Source organism: Falco punctatus (assembly GCF_963210335.1).
Source record: "Falco punctatus genome assembly, chromosome: 9".
NCBI lineage: Eukaryota > Metazoa > Chordata > Aves > Falconiformes > Falconidae > Falco > Falco punctatus.
Window position 1 is genome coordinate 41,344,594 of NC_137589.1, and position 23,871 is coordinate 41,368,464.

General features: G+C 47.5%; 3 protein-coding genes across 14 annotated transcripts in view; 2 read left to right on the top strand and 1 right to left on the bottom strand.

Annotated features, from left to right (window-relative positions):
• Positions 1–436: 436 nt before the first annotated feature.
• Positions 437–9,390, bottom strand: HIF1AN (hypoxia inducible factor 1 subunit alpha inhibitor). Of its 2 annotated transcripts, none has more exons than XM_080400960.1 (8): positions 8,652–9,390; positions 7,237–7,487; positions 5,829–5,977; positions 3,950–4,095; positions 3,358–3,464; positions 2,897–2,960; positions 2,551–2,661; positions 437–1,370 (listed from the first exon to the last, which is right to left on the bottom strand). In XM_080400960.1, the coding sequence occupies exons 1-8, from the start codon at positions 8,823–8,825 to the stop codon at positions 1,326–1,328; spliced, it is 1,047 nt and encodes a 348-aa protein (XP_080257086.1). In that variant the 5' UTR covers positions 8,826–9,390; the 3' UTR covers positions 437–1,325. The 2 variants fall into 2 exon arrangements, with proteins under 2 accessions (XP_080257086.1, XP_080257087.1); XM_080400961.1 differs by lacking the exon at positions 8,652–9,390 and adding an exon at positions 8,152–8,613.
• A 136-nt stretch (positions 9,391–9,526) lies between these two features.
• On the top strand, positions 9,527–13,513 carry NDUFB8 (NADH:ubiquinone oxidoreductase subunit B8). The gene is made up of 5 exons (XM_080400962.1): positions 9,527–9,687; positions 10,008–10,134; positions 10,756–10,855; positions 12,450–12,605; positions 13,284–13,513. The coding sequence occupies exons 1-5, from the start codon at positions 9,588–9,590 to the stop codon at positions 13,374–13,376; spliced, it is 576 nt and encodes a 191-aa protein (XP_080257088.1). The 5' UTR covers positions 9,527–9,587; the 3' UTR covers positions 13,377–13,513.
• Positions 13,514–13,650: 137 nt separating this feature from the next.
• SEC31B (SEC31 homolog B, COPII coat complex component) overlaps positions 13,651–23,871 on the top strand; it is a 39,987-nt gene continuing 29,766 nt past the window's right edge. For 7 of the 11 annotated variants that reach the window (XM_080400945.1, XM_080400955.1, XM_080400952.1 and 4 more), the window contains exons 1-3: positions 13,651–15,527; positions 20,545–20,633; positions 23,302–23,425. In XM_080400945.1, coding sequence (XP_080257071.1) covers positions 20,555–20,633; positions 23,302–23,425 — 203 coding nt within the window. In that variant the 5' untranslated portion in view covers positions 13,651–15,527; positions 20,545–20,554. Of the gene's footprint in view, positions 15,528–15,587; positions 17,267–18,388; positions 18,495–18,540; positions 19,066–20,544; positions 20,634–23,301; positions 23,426–23,871 lie in introns of those variants that run through there. The other 4 variants (XM_080400949.1, XM_080400948.1, XM_080400950.1 and 1 more) reach the window with 4 other exon arrangements.

Consider the following 23,871-nt stretch of genomic DNA (forward strand, 5'->3'; position numbering starts at 1 on the left):
ACTTCAGGGAAGCAAAAGCCAGCCTCCATACGAGCTCAAGGCTTTTGCATGGAAGTGGAAAGCAAAATTATTTTTCAGGGTGATTGCTGAGGACTCTTTAAGAGGCTTGTCTGGTTCCTGTGCTCCAGTCTTGTCACTTCCCAGCCTGCCATGTCAAGTCCCAGCACACAAAAAGGATCAAGATAACCTTAACCGCATTTAAACAGAAAGCCCTGACCTCTTTCACATGACTGTACAAGGAAGGGAACCACACACTGGCATGGATTTAACTGATGGACAGGAGCCACACAACATCACACAAACATGCGCACCTGTGCGCAGCCACACACGCTTGAGTTCTTGCAGTTTCAGTAAAAAGGGCACTTTCCCATGTTAGTCCAAGGAGCCAGCACCCCTGGTGGGGAGACGGGAAGCTCTGTACCTATCTGACACTGCATTTTGACAGTCTGGCTCAGCACCCCTGGGGAATTTTATTTAAAAATGGGGCTTAATTGTTCAAGACTCAGAGAATGCCCTGGCATTTATGCACCTCCCTTCATAATGCTACATCCCCTTTTAACCATACTGCAGCTTCAGAAGAGCAGGAGAGCAGCCTTCACTTCCCAGAGAAAGCTGTCAGAAAAGAGGTTTATCTAGACTCCTACAACACATTATTTGGAGAGGATAGGATTTGGCGCTCACACACTAGATGAATTCACTGTGATCTCTACCCTGTGCTAAGTCCAAAGCATAGATGTCTTAAGCTGAAGAAACAGAATCATTTATCCTGTTGCTCACCACACACAGGCCATCTCACGTGTTCCATTATACAAAAAGGTGCCACAGTTGAGCATGGACAGGTCCTCTAACAACAGAGGACTGTGAAACCTATCACTTTCCACCTTATATCCACTGCAGGCACCAAAACATAAACCCAGCCAGGAAGTCCAAACCCCATGAGGCTGAGGAAACAAGATCACTCCTGGTTCTCCTCCAAGCTTTTCTTCAAATGCCTGAAATTCTTGAAGCAACACATCCAGTGCCAGAAGCCATGCTCCTTGTTGTGGCAAACAGGGTAGAGGGAGAAAAAAAACAAGTTAGTGAGCATGAATCCAGCTTCCAATAAGTGCAGACTCTTTCTTGGGAGGTTCGGTTAGATGAGAGTGGAAGATGAATGGGGTACTAACGGTTTTGCAGTTCCAGTAGCCCCCTTTATTGTAGTGGGGCAAGGATAGGCCAGGAAACCCATCAGTCTGTTAAGTGCTGCGTGCAATACTAGCGCTCAGTATCTTCCATTGCTTGTGAACAAAGCAGCTCCAACATCAGTCACTCCGGGCAGGCAGGCATTAGTCATACCGTCCCTTAATCATCATATTCAACAAGGGACCCACCTGTTCAAAACAAAGCCAGACTGTTAGCTGGGACAGTTACTCAGAAATGGCAACTGCAGAGCCTGTTCCCTCTGCATCACAACACCTTATGAGCTGAGCAGCCCAGGGCAGAGGATCTAAGCACACAAACTGAGTCTAAGGTACACTGAATCAGTTTCAAAGTATTTTCCAGATAAATACTGGGGCACCCTTGAGCACATCCTCAGATACCCTACCAAAATTGCAGCATTCTCTACCAACACCCAACTGTAGCTGTCAGCAAAACACTGCATCCATGGTATTTGAAACTTTTTCACTTCCCACCCTAGGTTTGTGATTTCTCAGTAGATACTATTAAAAGGAGTCAACAGTCATCAGGGGTTGCTTTTTGCAGGGCACAGAAGGAACATTCTTACTCATTGAATCCTCTCTGGTCCTTGGGGTCACTTGGAAGGAAGACTAGGGCTGATAATTTTGCTAAGGTTTTGCTTTCAGTCAAGACCACTCCCATTTCTCAGCACTGCCTGATCACTGAGGGAAGTTCAAAACACTACAGAAGCAAGATAATCTCATGGGAGAGGCTCATCTTACATTGGGGCACTAAAAAGAAGTTTGTGCACAGTGGTAAGGGTTACAGACCATGAAAACATTTCTATTCACAGCCAGTATTTTCACTTTCAGATCAGTAGGAGATCTTCAAAAGCATACTCTTAGCAATTCCACCTGGCTTTTTGAAATACCAGTTGATTAAAACCACAAAGAATTCAGAGACAGAGACATGTGTTAAGCAGGAAACACATGACTTAGAAGAGATTTATCTTAAGAGATCTGGATTCAACAGGTAAAACAGTGTCATTTTTTTTGGCAAACACTGGGTATCGTTGCTGCACAGAAGGCTAAGGAGAGTTTGGGAGCAACACTTCCCTGGCAGTGCCCAAAGCCAAACACCTTCCCCCACATACAAGAACAATTAATCCCTTGTTTGTAGTGGTCCTCTCCAGAATTAAAATGTAAAGAGCTTGCCTTTTTGTAGCCAAAGGACCTTCTGAAGACAGCAGGAAGAACCATTCACAGCAACAGAGCAACCCTGCTTTCTCCTACCCTCACTGTGACACCTGCAGAGCCAAATAGTTGGCATCTCGAGTTTTGCATTAAGCCATAACAAATTCAACAACAGTGACTATATGGTTCCATTTTGTACCTCTTGTGGATTTCCTAAGGCTTCTCCCAACATCTTCTCAATGTTCCTCATTATCGCCACTTTCTGATGAGCCTTTAATGGATACTCGATTCTCTTTGGGGTTGGGGCACCCTGAAACATCAGAAATAGCTCATGGCATGCTTCCTAAATTGGCAGATAATTCTACCTTCTACCAGCCACCCAGTCTCTCACACACGACTCAAGGGAGAAAGCAACTTTCAGCTTTAAAGCAAAGGATTTGGTGCAACAAAGTTCTCATATTGACAACACATGCCAATACATCTCTACTGAAAAAATCCTCTGGGATAGAGCTATCCAAGCTGTGCAGGAAAGTGCTTGTACTCACCTTGTACCAGAAGTTCACAGTGATGGTAATCCCCCCATTCAGGAGAGACTCAATGTGGTGCCACCTGCATGGAAACCACACAAAGAAGACGACACTATTGCTGTAGTTTATAGTGAAATACCTTAGATGGATGAGTTCAGACAGCACTAGACAAGCCTTGCCCTACACCACCATCATCAAGACCTCAGAACTTCTGGAAAGGTCTTTGTATTTAAATACAGATCCTCTTCTCACACATATTAATGGAGTACTTGCACCATTAACATGGTGTCAGGGAGAGTTACCATTCCCATCCAACAGACAGGAAGTAGAAGCAGATCGGCCCAGGGTATCACAGAAAATACCATACTCACTGATGAAGTTGAAACAGAATTATCTTAAGAGCCAACCCAACACTTCAAGCAGAAGACCTTTTAAACCTCTGTTGGCTGGTCACTGTGCAGTCCCACCATTCCTCTTACCAGTACATAGGTATGTATAGCACATCCCCTGGCCCCACCACCGCCTCATAGCCAACCACGCTCCGGAAGTTTGGAAACTTCTCATAGTCAGGATTGTCAAAGTCCACCTAACAGAGGAAAACATTAATAAACTCAGAAGAACTTCCTGCAATGACAATCCTCATTATTGGCTCTCAGTATCAAATCATCCTGATCTTCCCTATATGGCTTTCACATTTGCATTTGTGTCTTAACTCCATTGCAATGTCCTGCGGTACCCTCAAAGTACCATCTACTTGGGTAGGAGTCCTGCAATTTGTTTCTGAGCAAATCTGTTTGACAAGTGATCAATGACACAGAAAAGGTACCAACTGCAGCCCAGTTGTGCTATCAGTAAGAGCGTGTTTATAGCCCTAGTTCTTGCAAGTCAGGACCAGACACAAACAGAAACACTACCAGGCCTTCCATCTATTCTCAACATATTTACCAGTTAACAGATCTGAACACAGGTTTTGCAAAAGCAGCTTTAATTCCAGTACAGCTTCCTCCCACCTAGCACCTTCACAAATGTCCTGTTTTGGCATGGAACAGAGAACAGATCTGCTACTCTCACCTGGCTCTGTCTGTCACACGGATGGTGCACAGGATAAGGGTAGAGGCATTCAAACTGATCAGGAGGGAACAGGATACATCTCTTGTAACCCTTAATCTGAGCAAAGAAGTTCTGCTGCTCATCATAATGAGCTGGTGTCACATTCCCTACAAAGAGAGAAAAGATGATAATCAAGACACACTCACATACAGGTAGGAAAGATGGAAGCAAGTTATATTCTTTGATGAAGACAGTAAATACACTTCCAAATATTCAGAAAACTAAACATGGAAAATTACCACAGAAACGTTACAAACTGATCACTGTATCAGTCAGCCTTTATTGAGCAGTTGCTACTCCACTTAATTTCCATTCTAAATCCATATTCAGCAACTCATGCTTTACAGGATTAGAATTTCCAGCTTGTTCCCATGAACAGCAGATGGCAAACATTGATGGGAAGCTTCTTCATAAAACACACTGTTTAGATGACAAGTTGTAGAACGGACTTTAGGAAATTATCAGTCTAGAGAAAAGGAGTCTAACAGCCTGATCTTGAAAAAAGTCCTAGTAGTTTTGCAAGAAAACAAGTAAATATTTTTTTGTCATTGGGACTCCCAACAGCACCTTCTCAGTCTGATTAACAGTTCTGAAGCTTGACTGCTACCACTAGATCTTAAATTTAATCAAACCTTTAAATACAATGGGGCATTCTGTACCCGTTACAACTATGTTTTTTAAGCTGCTTGCAATTCAGATATTACTCTTTTAGCTCGCTCTTTGTATGTATTTTCACTAAGTAGAATTAAGATGACAGTTAACCCCGCAACTTCATTAAATATATCATAACATCAAATGCTCCTGTAAAGACACTCCTTTTCCTAGTACACACTGGTTCAAGACAATCCCTTGGTTCTTGCACATAACCTGTTGATAACAGGATTTTAGTGATCACATTATGTATGACCTGTAGGAAACTGTTGGTGCACTGCTTTTATGTGAAGTTCTCTTCTCTCAGCTAGTAAAACAAGTGGCAAAGACAAACCACTATAAGTTGAGTATGACCTGTTGCAAAGGGGAAAAACATCTGCTGTCAGAACTGACTAGCCAAGAATTAACAAATAATTATAATTGGATGTGATGACCACATTGATTATAGGCCATCCTACTTCAAGAAACATACACAGTTTTGTGCCCAGTTATTGATATTACTTTCTACTGGAACGCTCTCCTTGTCAACAGGGTAGCGGTACCTCTGTCTTCTAAAGCATTTGCCTATGAGTAAGTCTCCACATGGATTTGGAATTACCCTCTATCCAGATATTTCTGGGATTTATCCATCTTCCAAGTTCCTCAGTTCCCTCTAACTTTCAAGAAGAAATTCAGCTCTTAAGAGAATTTCTCCCCAACAGTGTACCAGCTCAAATAAGAACAAATGTCTGACAGAATAATCAACGTTTCCTCCTGGGTAGACACTGGACACGCTAAGAAAAGCCCAGAAGACTAACTTTGCTCAACTTGTAAATCCTTTTGCAATTCAAACCTGCAGGCTCTGAGCATTTTACATCTACAGCATCTGAAGCATTCAAATAATAAACAGCTCTCAGAATATGATTAGCAATTACCGAAAACACAGCCCTACCACCATCACACAGAGCCTTTCCACGAGCAGATTACATCCAGGCATTCACAATGCATCCCTGGGGAAATATAGGCTATTCCTTTGGTTGTTTCCTCTTTGTAACCCAAGTTAAGTGGTGACAACAATCCCCACACAAACCAAAGATTTAAACTGCCTGCTCTGAAGAAACACTTGGTGGAAAATCCATTTGAAAGACCTTCTGAAATTGAAATACAGAACTGCTGACCAAATCTTCTCCCATCAGAGGTAGCTGCTTACCTTCCATGCCAATAAGAAGCAAGTTAGAAGTCAGCTGACCCCAGCCACGTTTCCCTTGTTGCTTGTTAATCCAGTTCCAGTTGAAACCAAGGAAATCCACCACAATCTTCCTTCCAACTGTGTCATTCAGTGTTTGCTGCAGATACAGCCTGTATTTTCCCAGAGATAAAGAGAAATCAAGCTTTGCCATGAAGATAAAGACATACTTCTGCATCTCTTCAGAAAGATTTCAAAACAAAGAGACATAACTCCTACAGATTCTGTTCTACCACCACACATCATAAACACCTGTAGAAAGAAAGCATTTCAAAAAGTCCTGAAACTTTGCTGAAAGGTTTTCTGGTACAGAAGGGAACAGAACTCAATTCTGTTTGAATAATCGTAAGGGAAAAGGAGAATTTTACAGCAAGAACATCCCCCTTGTAATGCAGAAGGAGGAAACTGTACACTGGCTGGCCACTATCAAATATCAAACACATTCATGAATAATCCCCAGATAAATGACACCACTCCAACTCATCTGCAGTAAGAATTACCTCTTCTGCTAGAAGTGCATGAGGGAAAAAAAGGGCTCAGGAAACCCTGCACGTTTCAGCATCAAATTACTTTAAAGCCATGCCTACCTTTAGACATAGAGGACCAGAGGAATCAAACATCTGTATTAACAATCACAGTATTACAGACTACTGTCTGCAATGCTGGAAGAAAAATGCATTTTTAAGCTCAAGGACTACCTTCTCTCTTGGAAAAAGCACACTCAAAGCTGAGAAAGAATAGAAAGGTACAGACGACAAGTGGACAGGGACACAGAGTTGCTTCGAATTAAGACACAAGTAAGCATCCATAAGTTAGAGGGCTGGTGACTGACAAAATTAACACAGGGTTTACATTGCTAATAGTTATTATATTCCATATAAACGTGAAGCTCCTCTCAGTAACTTACAGCTCCATTAGTGGTGCAGGCCATCAACACCAGCAAATACACAGCACGTATGCAACCTCTTCTCATTTTTCTGAAAGAGTGTTAGCACCAGCTGCCTTGGTATTCTGTAAAAAAGGCTGAGTGCTATAGCCCATACCTTTTCATCAGATACCTAAGCTCCTCTATCAATACTATAGTCTGCCAAAAGAAAGTGAAGCTTAATGTTTTCTCTATGCAAACCTTGCCTCAGACAGAGAAAAAAATTAAACAAAACTCTGCAGACAATGTAAACAGTTCAATTAACTAATGCCATGACTATTTTAATCAGGTAACAAGGCTGCTGTCAACTAGCAGCCCTGCAGGAAAAGCAAGGCTATAAAGAAAAAAAGAAAAGCTTGAGAGGTTTTAAACATCAACACTCACTGAAGAGAATCTTGTCCCCTACTTAAACCTGCAGAAATGGAGAAACCTTCAAGTATTACTTACCTCTCAGCACTCCCTTTTTGTTGTATTTCACTGAGTCTGTCCACAAACTCAGCAAACTTCATCTCTTCCCTGCTCGACTTGGGTTTGAAGTTCTTAAAATTGGCCATTTTCTTCTCATCATAGTACAAAAACTTGTGTGTGCTGGCACTATACACTGAGAAGTCCCCATTGCCAATGTTTTCCTGAAGGTAGTCCAGGTCCCATTTCAGAGCTGGATAAACCAGATTCGTATCTGTCAGCACCACTGGCTCCTGGAGAGGAACAAGAAATCCATTGATTCAAGAACCTCTTGAACTTGAGAATGATCACATTCATTACTGCAATCACTTAAGCTCACTTTGGAAACAGGGAATTGGAAAAGGCATTAAGAGTAATCAGATACCTTGGTCTGAGGAAAAAAAAAACCAAGAAAAATGTGATAGGAAGTTTTGAGAAAGTGTCCTCAGCAAGTTCCTGGTAGTAACGGGACAGATTCCACTATCTACTTAGCTAATCTCTATAACATGTGAGGTTAGACAAACACTAGCTGGAAACAGTTTTAGGCCTACTTGGTCCTGCCATGTAGCAAGGAAACACAGTAGATTCTGCCTGGTCCCTTCTAGCCTAGCTACGAAGGGCTAAATACTGGCAGAAAGGTATTTCTGAATCCAGAAACAGAGACAGTACTCATGTCTTTTCTCAGAGGATCGCAGATAATCTTCAGCCATCAAAAAAATAATACTACCTTATCTCTTCTATAGCAAAAAAGCAACAACTACAAGAAGAAGACAAAGGGCATCACCTATCTCCTCACCTATAAATAGATGCAACCTAAACAAGAACTCTTGATAGCTGCTGTGTTTACAAGCTGTGCATGCACAACTTTCCTCCTTACAGGATTTCTTTAAAAAAAAACCAACAAGCTAGCAATCTTACCAAAACGAAATCGAGCTTATCCAGAACAAATACAAGAGCCGCTCTGCAAGGCAGCATTCACACCTGGAGTCATTCTCACTTAGAAAATAACAAGCATATGCCCATGGTTTTACACAACACTTCCACGACTTTCGCCCGGACAACAAAGCACTTTGTTGAAGTTTGCAGGAAACGTTTCCTCTCTCAGCGCTGTGGCACCGAAAATAAGCGCCCACCACAGCTCAGAGGAACGCGACAACGGCGACAGCCGAGCCCGCGCCGGGGCGGGGGGGCGCGGCAGGCACTCCACGGCGGGCAGCGCGGTAGCCTCAGGGGCAGGGCCGGGACGCGCCCCCGGGACGGCACCAGGGCCCGGAGCGCCCCGCTGCCTGCGAGCCGCTCTGCGGGCCCTGCTCCGCTCCGCCCCGCCCGGCCTGGCGGGCAAGGCGGGCAGCCCCCGCGCCGCAAACCGGCCCCGCCGCAGCCCCGGCGCCGGGCCGGGTCGCCGCTGCCCACCGCACCTCGTTCTCGATGAGCTCCTCGGCGCGGGGGTCGCTGTGGCTGAGCCGCGGGATAGGCCGCGTCTCGAAGGAGTAACGCCGGAACTGGGATTCGCTCCAGCCGCTCCCTGCCCCTACCGCCGGGCCCTCCTGGCAGCCCGCGGCCGCCGCCGAAGAGGAGGCCGCCGCTGCCATCGCTGCCTCTACCGGAGAACCCGGAACTAAAAAGCTGGAAGCGGAAGCTGCCCGCCCATGGTCACGCCGGAAGTGAAGGGAGACGGCGGGAGGCAGAAGAAAGGGCAGGAGGGAGCGGCGGCGGCGGAGAGCAGCGCCCCCGCGCGGCGGGAGGTTGGGCGTGGCCTCCGCTCCCCTCCGCCTTTTCGCCGGTCCCAAGGGCTGCGGGCTGCAGTGGGAGCCGGGGGCGGGAAATGGCCCCTGCGGGCCGGCTGTGGAGTCAGGGCGGGGCCTCCGGGCCCCTCGGCGCTCGCCCGCCCCGCCGGTTCTGCGGCGCCCTTCTGCGGTGCGGGGCTCGGGGCCAGCCGCCCGCCTGCCCCACAGCACACGCGCAGATGTTCGTGCCTCAAAGCCAGACGTTTGACTACCTGAAGGAGAACGAGCTCAAGTACCGCAGAGTTTACATAATGAACTAAACAAGTAAACTGCAAAGTCCTTTAGCGCTCGTATCGATTTTCTCTACAGTAACGCATTGCTTAGCACCGCTAAACTAACAAGCCGTTGCAGCCGCCTGCGTTTCCCCGGCTCCGCGGGGACCGGGCGGTCACACGTGGGTACCAGCGTCGGTAACACCGGTACGCGCCGAGGGCGGCCGCGCAGCCCTGGAGCGCCGCCCCGGCCCCCCAGCCCCGCCCCGGCGGCGGGGTGGCTGGGGCCCGGCGGACGGAGGGGCGCCTCGGGCGGGGTTCTGTGTGTCGGCGGCCGCGCCTGCGCGGCGGGGCGATGGCGGCGGCCGGGCTGCGCGGTGTCCTCTGGCGGCGGGCGGCCGCCGGGCTGCGGCCGGGCTGGGCCGGGGCGGCGGCGCCCATGGGGGCGCGGGCGGGTGAGGGAGCGGGGGGACGGAGCGGGGGGCACGGACGATGGTGGCTCCGGAGGCCTTGAGGTGGCGGGGCCGGGTGTCCTTGAGGCGGCGGGACGCCGGCGGGGCCGGGGCGGCTGGGGGCTGCTGGGGCCGGCGGGCCGGCAGCGGGGCCGAGGCGGCTGGAGGGCGGCGGGGCCGAGGCGGCTGGTGGCGACGGGCCGGCGGCGGCTGGGGGGCGGCGTGCCGGTGGCTCCGGGGCCCTTGGGGTGGCGCGACCTCCCCGGCCTGGCCGTGGCTGCCGGCGGGCCCACAGCCAGGCTGCCCCGTGGCTCTCCCCCCAGCCTCGGAGGCGACCAAGAACCTGATGCCTGGGCCGTACCCACGAACACCGGAGGAGCGGGCAGCCGCTGCAAGGAAGTACAACATGCGGGTGGAGGACTACGAGCCCTACCCCGACGATGGCTTTGGGTGAGCGGCCGGGGTGTCGGTGCCCGCGGGCGGGGCCGGCCGAGGCCCGCAGCTCCGCGTTGCGGGCTGGCGCTGGCAGGCTCGGTCCGATGCCCAGAGGTGCTGTGCCGTGAGCTTCGAGCTTTGAAGGCACACATCGGAGTTTTATAACAGGAACAAATGGAATGAGCTGGAGGCCTGCGTGAATAAAATACTGTACGAGAGACTTTATAGTAATGCAAGGCTGTTGTAATGCAAGGCTGAGAGGGATGAACTGAAGTAATCTCTGGAATAAAGATTTCAGGAGATGTTTAAATGTTGGAAAATACTTTGACATGTGCAAAGTGCAAGAGAGCTAGGGTTCTGTACTTCAGTTAAGCCTGTGTTTTCTTCCAGCTAGTGTAGCCCAAAAAGCCCCCTTTGAGGGATGCTGTTTGTTACAGTAACTGGTATCACAGTGATGATCGTTGTGCTCGTTGCATGTATGTATTTTAAAAATGTTGTATATATAGGAGCTATAAAACCAAGGTAATGTTTAAGTCTTTGATTTCCATAGCCCTGTCCTATAGTGTCTCCTATAAAACATATCTACATTAATATAGATTTCTTGTATGTTTGGGTTTTTTTATCTGTTTCTTACAGGTATGGTGACTATCCTAAGCTTGCTAATAAGTCTTTTCATGAGCGAGACCCCTGGTACCAGTGGGACCAGCCAGACGTGAGGCATAACTGGGGAGAGCCGGTAGGAATGCTAGTAGCACTTTTCAAGCTGCCGATCAATGCTACTGTTACTAAACAATAACATGCACATCTTGTTAGTGATTTCTGTTTAATTCTTTGTGTAACTGCATCGCCAAGTGCAGGTGTGTGTTGCCTATGTGAGCAGGGACAGTCAGTCGGAGGGAAAGTTAGGCTGTGGCCATCAGTGTAAATATTTTGAAAGTGCTGAGGACTGTTGACGCCTTTTTACATATGAGGAGGGAGACTTTACAAACTTAAGTTTCTCTGTAGGAATAGAAAGTCTCCTCCATTTTCTTTACCTGATCTGAACTCAGTAAGAGAGCTTAGTTCAGAATGATTTAGCAAAGAAGCTGTTTTTTAGTAAAGTCCTTTCAGTACAATGGAAGTAGCCTATTGCTGCTTTATTACTCCAGGGTTGTTTTGGGATAGAATAAAAATAGGGAGGTTTTCTCTGAAGAAAGTTTGCAAGATATCCGTAAGAGAAATGGGTGAATAGAGCATGTATGTTAACTTTCAAAATCTAAGTTCCTCATACTCCATGTCAGGAGTAACTTTTCAGTTAGTGTGGAGTCTGTCTGTGAATGACTGCAGTCTAACTGTGACTACTGAACTTAGTAATTGACCTGAGCTCTCATGACTAAAAGCAGAGATTATGTAAGCATGTGTATGTGATATATAGTATAAACATGCCAGAGCATCATAGCATGCGTACCACAGCAAAGGGCATGTAACAACTGTAAAAGCACAAGAAAAAACCCATGGTGATTTGGTGTTGTTGTGGTGCTTGGTACAGTACAGTAAGGCTTGTACAGGTGCCCTTGCAGGGGGTTGGCAGTGAGGGGCCAGGTGGAGTATGCTGGTGCATTCCAGGGGTCAGCTGATGCCTCTGTTCAGGCAGCTGGGTTCTGCTCAGTCTAGTGCTCTGGGTTTGACAGCAAATGGCTCTGTGCAGAGGGGAAAGCTGGGGAGCTAGAGGCAGTGCTTGAGCTGTAAATGAGTTCTCTGCTTTCATTAATGGGAAGGGAGGCTATAGGTAGAACGTGCTTGGGACTTTGCTATGTATACTTAAAGGCAGAAGGTTGAACACCTCTGTGTGTCAGTCAGGCTTGCTACCAGCCTGGCTGTTGCCACAGAGCAACAGTAGCAGGTGCTCTTAGTGTTCTGAGGAACCAGCCTCTAAGTGGCAAGGTAACTGCTGCTCTGAAATAACACTGCTACTTCTCTTTGGATATGTGACTGAACTTCCATAAATGAGGGTGTCAGTTTATACCATGCCTTTTCAACAGTGCTTGGAACAAATCTAAGGTGGGGTGATTATGTATATAAATAAAAGCTGCTGGTATCCTAAAATTAAGCATATTGTCTGGTGTAAGCATAGGATGGAATTTGAAGTCCTGAGTTACACCAATGTGTAAGTGACAACTTGCTGTGACTGTAGGTAAATTACTTGCCTCCTCTGAGGCTTGATCTCCACTTGTGGGGTAGAGATGAAACAGCTTCTGGGAGTTTCATGCATGCTGTAAAGCACTTCTTCCTTGATAAAAGCAGATTGAGCACAGTTGGTAAACATGCAGTGTTTTTTCTTTGTTCTTTAGATGCACTGGGACTTTGACATGTACATTCGGAACCGTGTTGATACATCCCCCACTCCAGTTGCCTGGCACATCATGCGCAAACACTTCCTTGTCTTTTTGAGTACCATGCTGATTATGTTTGGTCTTGGAGAGATCTACCCATCTTACAGGCCTGTGGTGAGTGACACCCTTGTATAAAGGGGGGAGAAGTAGCTGTGTTTCTTGCTGCTGAAGCTGCATGATCAGCATGAATGCAAACCCCTACTGCTGGCAGGGGATGGACCAACGCAGCCTCATCTAGCCTGAGTTGTTCTCTTAACTGATTTGGCTCAGCTGACAGGTTCTGTTTCATAGTGAGGAGTTCCTGTTCACAGGCAACTAATTTTAAGCTGTGCTGCTTACAGTATCCCTTCTTTGATCTAGTAATTCTCCTTCACTGTGTGCATCTGTTCAAGAGAGATGCTTTATCTTGTTTCTTGCCCTGTGTTTTTAGTTATACCTCATGGTCTATATCATTTGAAATGTACTCCTAAAAAATGCATCTGAATACACAGACAGTTTTTGCAATACATTATCCCTGTGCTGTGAGATGAACGAGATGAACTGTTGGTTGACATTAAATGCCAGACCACCCTGATGTTTTTTTTGAAGGACATGAGTTTATACAAGGAACTCTATCTCTGAATTTACTTTCCTTGTACTGTAATACTCCTGCTGAAGCACTTAAGAAATACAAATTTAAGTCTTAAATGACAAGCCTTGACTTGGGTGGGATGGGATGAGACATTCTCCCCTTGCCCCTTTATTTGCTTGGATAAATATGGTGAATTTGTCATTCTTTCTTGCTCCTTGTAGGGACCGAAGCAATATCCCTTCAATGACCTGTATCTGGAGAAAGGAGGAGACCCCAGTAAAGAGCCACCAGTGGTGACACACTATGAAATCTGAAAGTTGTTGAAGCGCTATGTTTCTCCTGTGTCAATTCTGCTGGGGATGGCATCTTAACTGTTCACTGTGGCATATGTTAATGCTTGTTCTTCAACATTCAACCACTAACTTCAGTGAAATATATCGATGATACCTACTGTGCTAGTTGTCTGCTGTTGGTTTGAGAAGACTGAACAATGGCCAATGAAATCGAATGACCTTCGGCTATTTTTCTAAATGGGCTAGTATCAGTGGGGCAAAGTTCTGAGTGTAGTCCTAAAACTGCTTCTAGTTTATGCACGTTGTGCACAAACATTCCTTAGCTAAGCCTGTTTGTGTAGGAGGTGTTGCCTGTTACCAAGTGGCTTGTTGCAGGTCCTGCTTGGAGGTGAACTGGAGTGCCATTATTTAATCTGAAATGATGGGCAGAACCAGACTGGCAAGTACGGTGCTCGGGAGTCATGTACCACATGAATAACTGTCGGTCCTGTTCTACTGTGCATGGGCTCTGGTCCAAGAGCACAGATGCCCAAGTTGCTCCTGTATGGCCTGAGCTTGTCCTCCAGGGTTGGAGTTATGTCTGACCCATGAAGTCTGCCTGTCTTGCTGCAAACCACTGGTTTAGGGCCTCCTGTGCCTTCATCAGCAGTTTGCTTGGGAAAGTTGGACATAAAATTAAGCTACTAGATTTGTCCAGCTCCACTCTTCCTTTAACATAAGTTTTTTCCCCTTGTTACTGGAGGAGACGGTGCCTTCAGTACTGATCTACAGTGAAAGTTCTTTAAGCTCCCCTGTGCTATGTCTTAGGCCTTGCTGTTTGGCTGCAGGAGTGGGTGATCACAGGAGGCTAAGGGCTTGGCTCTTCTGGGTGCTTCCTATAAACTGGATGTTGTACTCTGTTCTCAACACTCTGTCACGACTCAGAGTTTCGTGCTTTATGAGAAGCATATATTTGAAGACTGATTAATGAATTTTCAATCTATGAAGATTTTTAACCCCAGATTCTAAAGGGCAGTTAGCTTCAGCTCTGTGCAGGGTTCTCTGCAAGGGTGTATGTTCAAGGGAATTATGTGACTGCATGCTAGGAGATAGAAGTATTTGTGTAACTAAAACTAACCTCTCTGGAGGTGCTGAACAGTCACCATTCCTCCTGGCTTTTGTAAGCTGTCACCTTCTAGTTACGGAAATGCTTTCTTGTAAGTTACGGATGATGATTTTTACCCCAGAAGGGTCATTCAAGTATTTTTTGAGCTGCAGGGGCCTTGAAACTGAGTTCTGTTACAAAGCATTATGCAGGAGAGAACACTCCTTAGTTACTACTTCGAGTAAGAATTCCCATTCCACAGCAGTTACGTGACAGCACCATATGCGATGTTGTGAGAGTCCTCCAGTAAAATGAAAACGATCGAAGCAGTAATAGATGCGTTATGTTGCCATGTAAGACAACAGTGCAGCAGTTGCGCAGAGGGGGGTTGAGGCCCACCCCGTGTGGCTGCCGCCTCCTTTGGGGAGTTCAGCACGAAATCCCTCCCTAACTGTAACTTGATGTTTTTCTTCATGTGGAAGGCATAAAGGGCTGGGCTGGCAATATGGCACAGTAATCCTTAAAAATGGGGTTCGTGGCGCAGGCAAATTTTTTCAAAACAGAAAGAGTTGAAGGAAGGAGGTCTGGGTCCTTCTGCGTTATTTTTTTTCCCTGGCAACTAAAATGCTTTTAGGAAAGCGTACCCCTAAGCTGTGCACCTTTCCCTGCTGCATGCCCTCTCAGGAAAGCCTAAACCGGCAGCCAAGGCAGGCTGCGAGAGGGGCGCCGGCCCGGCCCGGCCCGGCCCTGCCTGCGGGGCTCCTACCGCGCGGGCCTGTCGGACCAGCCACGGAGCGAATTCAGGTACTTGAAGGCCAGAAAGGGCGGCCGGCGGCTGAGGGAGGGACGCCCCGAACCCCGTCGGGAGCCACCGAGCGCGGCCCCGCACGCCCCCGGAGCGCAGCGGCGGCGCTGGAGCCCCCCCGCAACGGACCAGCTGGCGCCTGCGCGGAGGGGGCGAGGCGGGGCTGGGGGCGGCGCTCCGCCGGCGGCGGCTTTTCGGCTCCCGGCGGCCACCGTCGTGAGGGCTGCGCTGCGGGAACCGTCCGGGCGCGGGTCGCGGAGCGGCTGGGACGGCAAGCGAGCCGGTAAGGGCCGCCCGCATCCCCTCGCCCGCTGCGCTCGGTCTGATGCGAGCGGCCGCTCCCGCTCCGGCCCCGCCACGGAGGGCAGGGGGCCGGCCGGGGCCAGCCCGGCCCTGCTGCGACCCAGGGCTGGGCCCTTTCACCCCCATATCCCCCCTGGCCCGGTGTCCTTTGTTATCCTGCCCGTCCCCCGGTGCCATGGCTCCGTCCCTGCCCCCGGAGCCGCTTCCCTCTGCCGCGGGCCGGCCTCTGGGCAGCGGGGCACCTGGAGGGAGCGACGCAGTTTGAGCTGGGCCGCGGCGAGGCCTCCAGCGTAGCTGAGCGCCTGCCCGCGGCCGGTGGTCTCTAGGCTCGCCCTCCCGCCTGTGTGCGCTCCCGCCGGTGCCGGCCGTGGCACCGGGCGGTGCTTCCGAAAGCGCTCGGAGACCTCGGGGAGTTCTGTGCTCCGTGGGAGCTGTCATGGAGGAGCGCGCAGAGCCCTGCCCTGCGACCGCCCCGCCTTGCAAGCACTGACGATTAGCTGGGATTAGCGTCTCTGCCTCCTGTAATCGGGGTTTATAATAAGCACTTACGAGAGCAGCCTGGCTGCAGCGCGCTGGGGAGCTGCGAGAGGAGCGTCGGAGCAGCACGAGGGGCAGGACAGCGATTTTTAGATCGATGTCGTGAGGTGGAGGCTGGTGGGATGGCTTGTGTCTTAACTGCGGTGTCGTGGCTGAGAGGACTTTTTCAGCTCTCAAGAGTGGCTGCTGGGTGACCTTGGACAAGTGTTGTCTCTTCTGCCCGAGTTTCACCTTTAGCTAGGGTGGGGGTCAGGCTGTGGGCTCTGTATGTGCCATGTTGTGCTGGAAGCCCAGTATCGGCAGGAGCTGGTTGAAGAGAAACGGTTGGGTGCCCAGTGGCAGGAGGGGAATTGGGAAAGTCAGTAGGAGGGGATTTCTGATTGGCAGTGTTCGAGTGGTGCAAAAAGGCCTCCCTAGAGTGATACCAGGGATGATTATTGCAGCAGCTGTGAGGGTTAGTCAACTGATACAACAACCACCATGATCTTTTACAGAGTACTCTAAAGGCACAAGTATTTCACATTAATGTAGGTGAGGAATTTTTGCCTCTGTCAGCCCTATTTGCATGGTCCACCATGATTTGAGAACGTGTGCTTTTACTTGTCACTGCTCAGTTGTGTACTTCCCACTGGTGCGGGGTGCTCTGACCTGCTAGGTTTGGCTGTGCAGGCACTGGTACCTCCTAAGGTACCGTGGCTGGGGAGGCTGCGGGGAAACGCCACTGCTGTCCTGCGACGCCCTTTGGGGCTGGGATTCGTTAATACGTTAGAGCTGTAATCGGGTGTCTGTAGAAGGAGGAGGAATTGTCGTGATTAATCAGAGGTCCTGAGAAAAGCGTGAGCCTTCTCAGAAGTCTTAGGTGCTATTTTGGGAGATGACAGCAGGTGGCAACGTCTCCCTAAAAATTCTCCTGTGGAAGAAGAGTTCAATACTTGTGAATTTTTCTCGGGCAGCCACAAGAGGTTGCTAAGGAAGGGCTTTTTCCTGCTTTGAGGATCGTGAGTCCTGTCCTGGGTACAGACATGCACAGTGTATATAAGGATCACTTCTCTAAGAGTATGATGCAAATCAGGCTTTTTTTTTTTTTCCCTTCCAAACTCGGAGCCCACCTGACTTAAGAAGAAGGTGCTGCTGCATCCCTGCAGAACCTCATCTGCAATGGAGCTGGACTGATAGGAGGAGGTGCTTAAGAGATGGAGTGATACTGTGACCTTTTGGCTTCTTGTGTATCTCCTGTGGGCCTCCTCAAGTCTGTTGGCACTACTACTGCTTTACCTTGAGGACCAGGGACACTGTGTACTTGTTACCTATAATCCAGCACTTTTGCAGTTCTTTTGATGTTGAGCCACTCTAAATAGCGCCTTGCTTGTTGTGACTCATCTAGACATAGGAAAGCAATCAAGACACTTGTTGTGATTTAACCCCAGCTGGTAACTAAGTACTACACAGTTGCTCACTTGCTCACTCACTCACTTCCCCCTCAGCCAGAGGTATGAGGAGAAGAATTGGAAAGGAATGTAAAACTCAAGGGTTGAGATAAGAACAATTTAATAACTGAAATAAAATAAAAGTAATAAAAATAACAGTTATAATGAAATGGAGGCAGAAGGGGAGAGGAATGAAATCCATAGGGAAGGGAGAAAAGAAAACAAGTGATGCACAGTGCAGTTGCTCACCACCCGCTGACCAGTGCCCAGCCAGTCCCTGAGCAATGATTGGCAGGCCCCAGCAAATTTCCCCCCCCAGTTTATGCACAGAGCATGACATCCCATGGTATAGAATACCCCTCTGGCTAGTTTGGGTCACCTGTCCTGGGTGTGTCCCCTCCCAATTTCTTGTGCCCCTCCAGCCCTCTCACTGGCAGGGCCTGAGAAACTGAAAAGTTCTTGACTTAGTATCAACATAAACCAGCAACAACTGAAAACATCAGTGCGTTATCAACACTGTTCTCAGACCAAATCCGAAACACAGCACTGCACCAGCCACTAAAAAAAAAAAATTAACTATCCCAGCTGAAACCAGGACAGCACTTTACCTTCATGTTCTGTCCTGACTTAAGTTTGTGAAAAGAGAACAGTAATGTTGACTTTCTTGCAAAATGCCCTATTTACAAGAAAAGCTGGACAATTGATTAGTACTTTTCTGCACATTTTTTGTGAGGTTAAATGCAAATATTGCTAGCTGTGCAGTCAGCCCAACACAGAGGGTGAGGAGTGGGAGCTTGTACCATTCACCTGGCTCAGTTTGTGATGGTTAATTTACTAGAGGGAAGAGGACTCAGCTGTTGTCTAATAATGTTTGCAGGGGAGTTGCCCTCTCAAAAGCCAAGAAGCAGTGAGGCCTGTATGTACAGCCAGCTTCTACAGCTGATGGATTGTAACTGGAGGCAGAAGAGGCAGGAAAGGGACTGGTAAGGAACATCCCAGCTGTCCTGCTTCCCCACATCAGTGAAGCCAGGTAGTACCTTGTGCAGTAGGCTGTTGCTAGCAGGCTTGCCTGACTTTCCTCCTGGGGATATTTTCATTCTCCTCTGCCAATGAAGGGAAGAGACCTGGACAGTGTTCTTGCACTAGTATGCGAGACAGATGAGTAGGTGCTGAAGCTTCTTGGCAGAGAGAATGTGGCGTAGCTCTAATGAGTACCCTGCAAAATATGTGCTGGAAGATTGGCAAGTAAGCTTTTTAGAGGTCTGTTATAGTGATGATGATATGACCTGTTTACCTCTGTTCCTAGGCTGAGTGAGGAAATAGTTGCACTTGTTTTATTGTACAAAAGTTCTGTTCAGATTCCTCTGGACCTCAGCTAAGTTGGCAGTTTGAGCTTTGGGAGATACTGCTGCAGGCGAATGCTGAAAAGCATTAAATAAATTCTAATCAAACAGCATATGCTGATGGTGCATGCAGGAGAGGGAGGATGTCCTTGTCTTCTGACTGGTGGTGGTGAAGAAACCCTAAAAAGGATGTGGAGCTATTAGCTAGGAGGTAATGCTGACCAGATTTCCCCTTGTGTGGGCCTCAGGAGGCCATAATTTCATGTAAGCCACAAGATGACAGAAGGCTTTTTCAAAATTGAGTTGGTTTGTTGGGTTTTTCTGTTGGGTTTTTCGATGGTTTGGCCAGACAGCAGGCTGGCCACAGCAAGCTACCTTTATGAACTTAGTTACAAATAAACATCCATACCGTGGCCTGAGTACAGCCAAACTGCGAAGCACTGACACTTGTAGCCCTGCATCTGAACAGAAGGCCATGTGATGCAGACTGTGGTTTAATCGTCAGCCTGGCTAATGCAGGCAGTGTCAAGTAATCAGGAGAGGTTAATCACAGTTTGCTGGCAAGATGCAGAGTGTTTTGCTGTGCTGCCTGCTGACAATTTTGCTTTATTCAGCATGGTATCATCTGAGTGCCTCCTTAGGAGCGCTGTTTAGCTGAAGTTAAAAGACTGCACTGCGGCCAAGCTCAAAAGGTTTAGGTACTGCTGATAAGAATGACCCCACTAGCCTGTGAATGCTATGTGCACACATCATTTATGTTGCTGACATACCTAGAAGGCCTGGGCATGGTCTGAGATGGAGAGGAACTGTGTGCTTTCTCCTCAGCAAGAATGGGATCCTACGTGGAACAATAATTTGTATTTATATTCAATTTTGTAGCATCCTGGCTGCCTGCTGTTGATGTTTGACTTTCAATTATACTGCTATGTTATTACCCAACTAATCTCTCTCAAGGGGAAATTGTATTCCCATTTTACAGGTGTCAGTGGATCTATCCAGAGTAAATAAAAATAATCGGGTTTAGAGCTGAGATTGAAACCCAGCAGTTACTTCTGGATCACTTCTTCTCACCTACCATTTACAAACTCAACCAGAAAGTCAAATGATTTTTTTTTCCTTTTGCTTCTCAGAGGAGTGAGAACAAAGTACAGTAACTGAATTGGCACATGATAGCATTGCACTTTGTTTTTTCTTGCCACGTCACTTTTCTGCCTGGAATTTAGCCTGCCCTGAGATTCCTTCTGCTCTCTTTTTGCCTATGTAGATACTGACATTGGTTTGTTCAGAGAGAGCAACTAGTGTTTTGCAAATAATTTGTTTAAATTAATTTCTGCAGCTGATTTAAACCAGCCTGAAAACTTGAGTATGTCATTTAATTTAGATCCCCTTCCTTTTTCTAAAACTCTCCTGTAATTGGGGTATACGAAAAAGAGAGCTGTATGTGGAAGGAGATCTAGGGTCAGACTGTTGGAATTGTGTTTTGTTTTGTTCTTTTAATGAATTCTAAAATACCCTAATTAATTTCAGTAAAACTGTATTCACTACCTCAGGAAGTAGCAAGTAACTTCTCTGTATTAAGAGCAATTTTTTCTTGTGATATCTTGGTAAGGGGGCTATTTTGTTACTGGTGTGATTATTTTCGTATTGATTTTATCTGGCTGTTCTAACCACTGTGTCAAATTTCTTCTAGAGTCTAGAAAATGAAGCTAAAGGAAATTGAGCGAACAGCTGCCCAGGCATGGAGTCCAGCAAACAACCACCCCATTTATCTAGCAACAGGTACAGTTCTTTACAATTTGTGAATATTCAAGTATGAGCCACAGAGAGGTTTTATGTACAGTTACATTGGTTTTAACTTTCAACAATCCCCACCTTAATACTAAGGCTGGGAATATCTCAACTTATAAGTGATATACCAAAAACATTACAGCCTTTTTTTTTTTTTTTTTTTAATAAGTGACTGGTAGAGGATTACTTTTATACCCAACTTTGACACCTTTAAGGCCAATGATTTTTTAAACAGTGAATATGTGGCTTTTTGGATCTAATTAGGTCTGTATGAACTCCCAACACCTGTGTGCTATGAAAAAGAAAACAAAATAAGGCTACATACTTGGTATGGCAGGGGGTGGGGGCAGGGGGGAGTTCATTCTAGTCATGTCATTTAAGCTCACTTTTACTTTTGTTGGTCTTCAGCCATTATCACATGGTTTGACAATCAAATAATAGACACCTTTTCTCCCTAAAGTTGCCTGTTACAGTTCACATTCGATTTTCAATACTTCTGCAAAACCTTACATTTGCATTTTATTGATACTATTTGCTAATGGTTACAGTGATTTTATTTCCTGAAGCACAAAGCTGGCCTGTTCACTGAGTTAGCAGTAGATGAGTTTAGTGTGGAAATGACTGTGGAACTGTGTGGAACTGATGGGTTGGGTTGTAGTGGGTTTGTGTGGCAAGGTTTTGGTAGCAGGGGGGCTACAGGGGTGGCTTCTGTGGGAAGATACCAGAAGCTGCCCCTGTGTCAGATGGAGCCAGTGGCAGCTGGCTTCAAGACAGACCTGCTACTGGCCAAGGGTGAGCTGATCAGCCACAGTGGTAGTGCTTCTAGGATAGCATATAAAGAAGGGGAAACACACACACACACACCCTGCACTAGCAGGGAGAGAGGAGTGAGAACGTGTGAGAGCAACAGCCCTGCAGACACCCAGATCAGTTCAGAAGGAGGGACAGGAAGACAGGAGGTGCTCCAGGTGTCGGAGCAGAGATTCCCCTGCAGCTCATGGGGAAGACCATGGTGAGGCAGGCTGTCCCCTCAGCCCGTGGAGGTTAACGGTGGAGCAGAGATACATATGCCTGCAGCTGGTGGAGGACCCCACGCCGGAGCAGGGGGATGCCTGAAGGAGGCTGTGACCCTTCACAGCCCACAGTGTGGGGCAGCCCACCCTGGAGCAGGCTCCTGGCAGGACCTGTGCCCCCGTGGGAAGAGGAGCCCAGGCTGGGGCCGGTTTGCTGGCAGGGCTTGTGCCCCCGTGGGGGACCCACATTGGAGCTGTCTGTGCCTGAGGGGCTGCACCCTGTGGGGGGACCCACGCTGGAGCAGTGTGTGAAGAACCTGCAGCCCGTGCGTGGGAAGGACTCACGCTGGAGGAGTTCATGGAGGGACTGTCTCCCATGGGAGGGACCCCACACTGGAGCAGGGGCAGCGTGAGGAGCCCTCCCCCAGAGGAAGGAGTGGCAGAGACGGCTTGTGATGGTCTGACCGAAGCACCCATTCCCTGTTCCCTTGCACCACTCGGGGGGGGGAGGAGGAGATAGAGAATTTGGGGGTGAAGTTAAGCCCAGGAAGAAGGGAGGGGTGTGGGGAAGATGTTTTAAGACTTTTCATTTTCTCATTATTCTACTCTGATTTTGATTGGTAATAAATTAAACTATTTTCCCCGAGTCCGGTCTGTTTTGCCCATGATGGTAGTGGCTGAGTGATGTTCCTGTCATCCCTGTCCTTATCTCAACCCACAAGCCTTTTGTTATTTTTTTCTCTCCCCTGTCCAGCTGGGGAGAGGCAGTGATAGAGCAGCTTTGGGAACCTGGCATCTAGGCAGGGTCAAACCACCACAGTTGTCTGCCCAACATGAGAACTAGTCAGCTTTGTCTTCTGCCTGGGTTGTGCAGCACCCATATTGTTTTGATTCTTTTTTTTCAGGGTTGACTGTCAAAAAAAAGTGACAAAATGTCAACTGTTGCCTTAAAAACAACATTACCCTTTTTGGGGCAGATAGTCTATTTCAAGTTCCTCTAAAAAGACCAGAGTTTTGGTTGGACCAAAGGTCTTGGCTTCAGTCTGCTTTAGATCAGAAACTGCACAATTTTATAACTTGGAACTGCTTTTTAATAGCCTCCTGGGCACTTTCCATGCCATAGGCAATTATAAAGCATTCCTGTTGTAACTGGGTGACTATTTGCCTGGCAGTGTCCCATTAGGCAATGTTAAATCAATTTTTAGCTTTTATTCTGTAGGCTAGGGAGAGGGAAGGAAGCCACTACTGTGTGACTGCTAGCGCTCTGTGGGTCGTTGGGGCGTGTTTAGTTTGTCTAAGGTTGAAGAACTTTAGCTGTAGGCTAAGTTTAGAAGGTCTTATTAAGACACCTGATCATGGTTGAGGAGCAGTATACAGGAGTATTTGGGATCATAATTGTAGCTGGATTTCATGATGTAACTGCATTTGTAATTTAGATAAGGACTTAATATCAGAAGCTGTGCTTGCTTGGAAGAGGGTATTTGAATTATATCTATATATATATATATCAGACATGTCCTCCTTCGAACAGGCACGGTACCAAGGTTGTGTTGACTCTGAAGAATAGGTTTCCAGTGCCTTGCTCTTTTTGTGTCTTATGTTCCTGAAAAAAGTGCCCACTTGTGTTGCCCTTGTGCTTCTGCTAGGAACATCTGCCCAGCAACTGGATGCATCCTTCAGTACAAATGCCACCTTGGAAATATTTGAGGTTGACTTCAGGGATCCCTCTCTGGACTTGAAGCAGAAAGGAACGCTTCCTGCCTCAAACAGGTACTAGGGACTCATACTAATGTATCAATCAGTGGAACAGTAAAGGGCTTTTCCGATACAAGAAAGGAGAGGAGGAAATCATGGGTTTGGGGTATAAAGAGATCTTTTGCATCAATTAACCTCGGGTTTTCAAGAACAGAATGTTTTTGTTTACACAGATCATGTTGGGTGTAAAAGTAGAGCAGTTGGACCATTGGAGATATCTGAAAGGACTTCTGTGGTAGTCAGTCAGTAGAGTCGTTCTGTGTCATATGAAGTTGCTGGGGCTAATGATTTTCAATAGACTAGAGGCACAGTGAAAATCACCTTCCAGCTTTTTATACAAAGTGATTGCTTAGGGTCACCAGAGTGGGTGACATTTACACCCAGTGTAAAACACAGCCTTCATCTCTAACTAGCAAATTTTAAAGGGGGTAACATTTTTCAGGTAACAGCTCTAGAAAGGA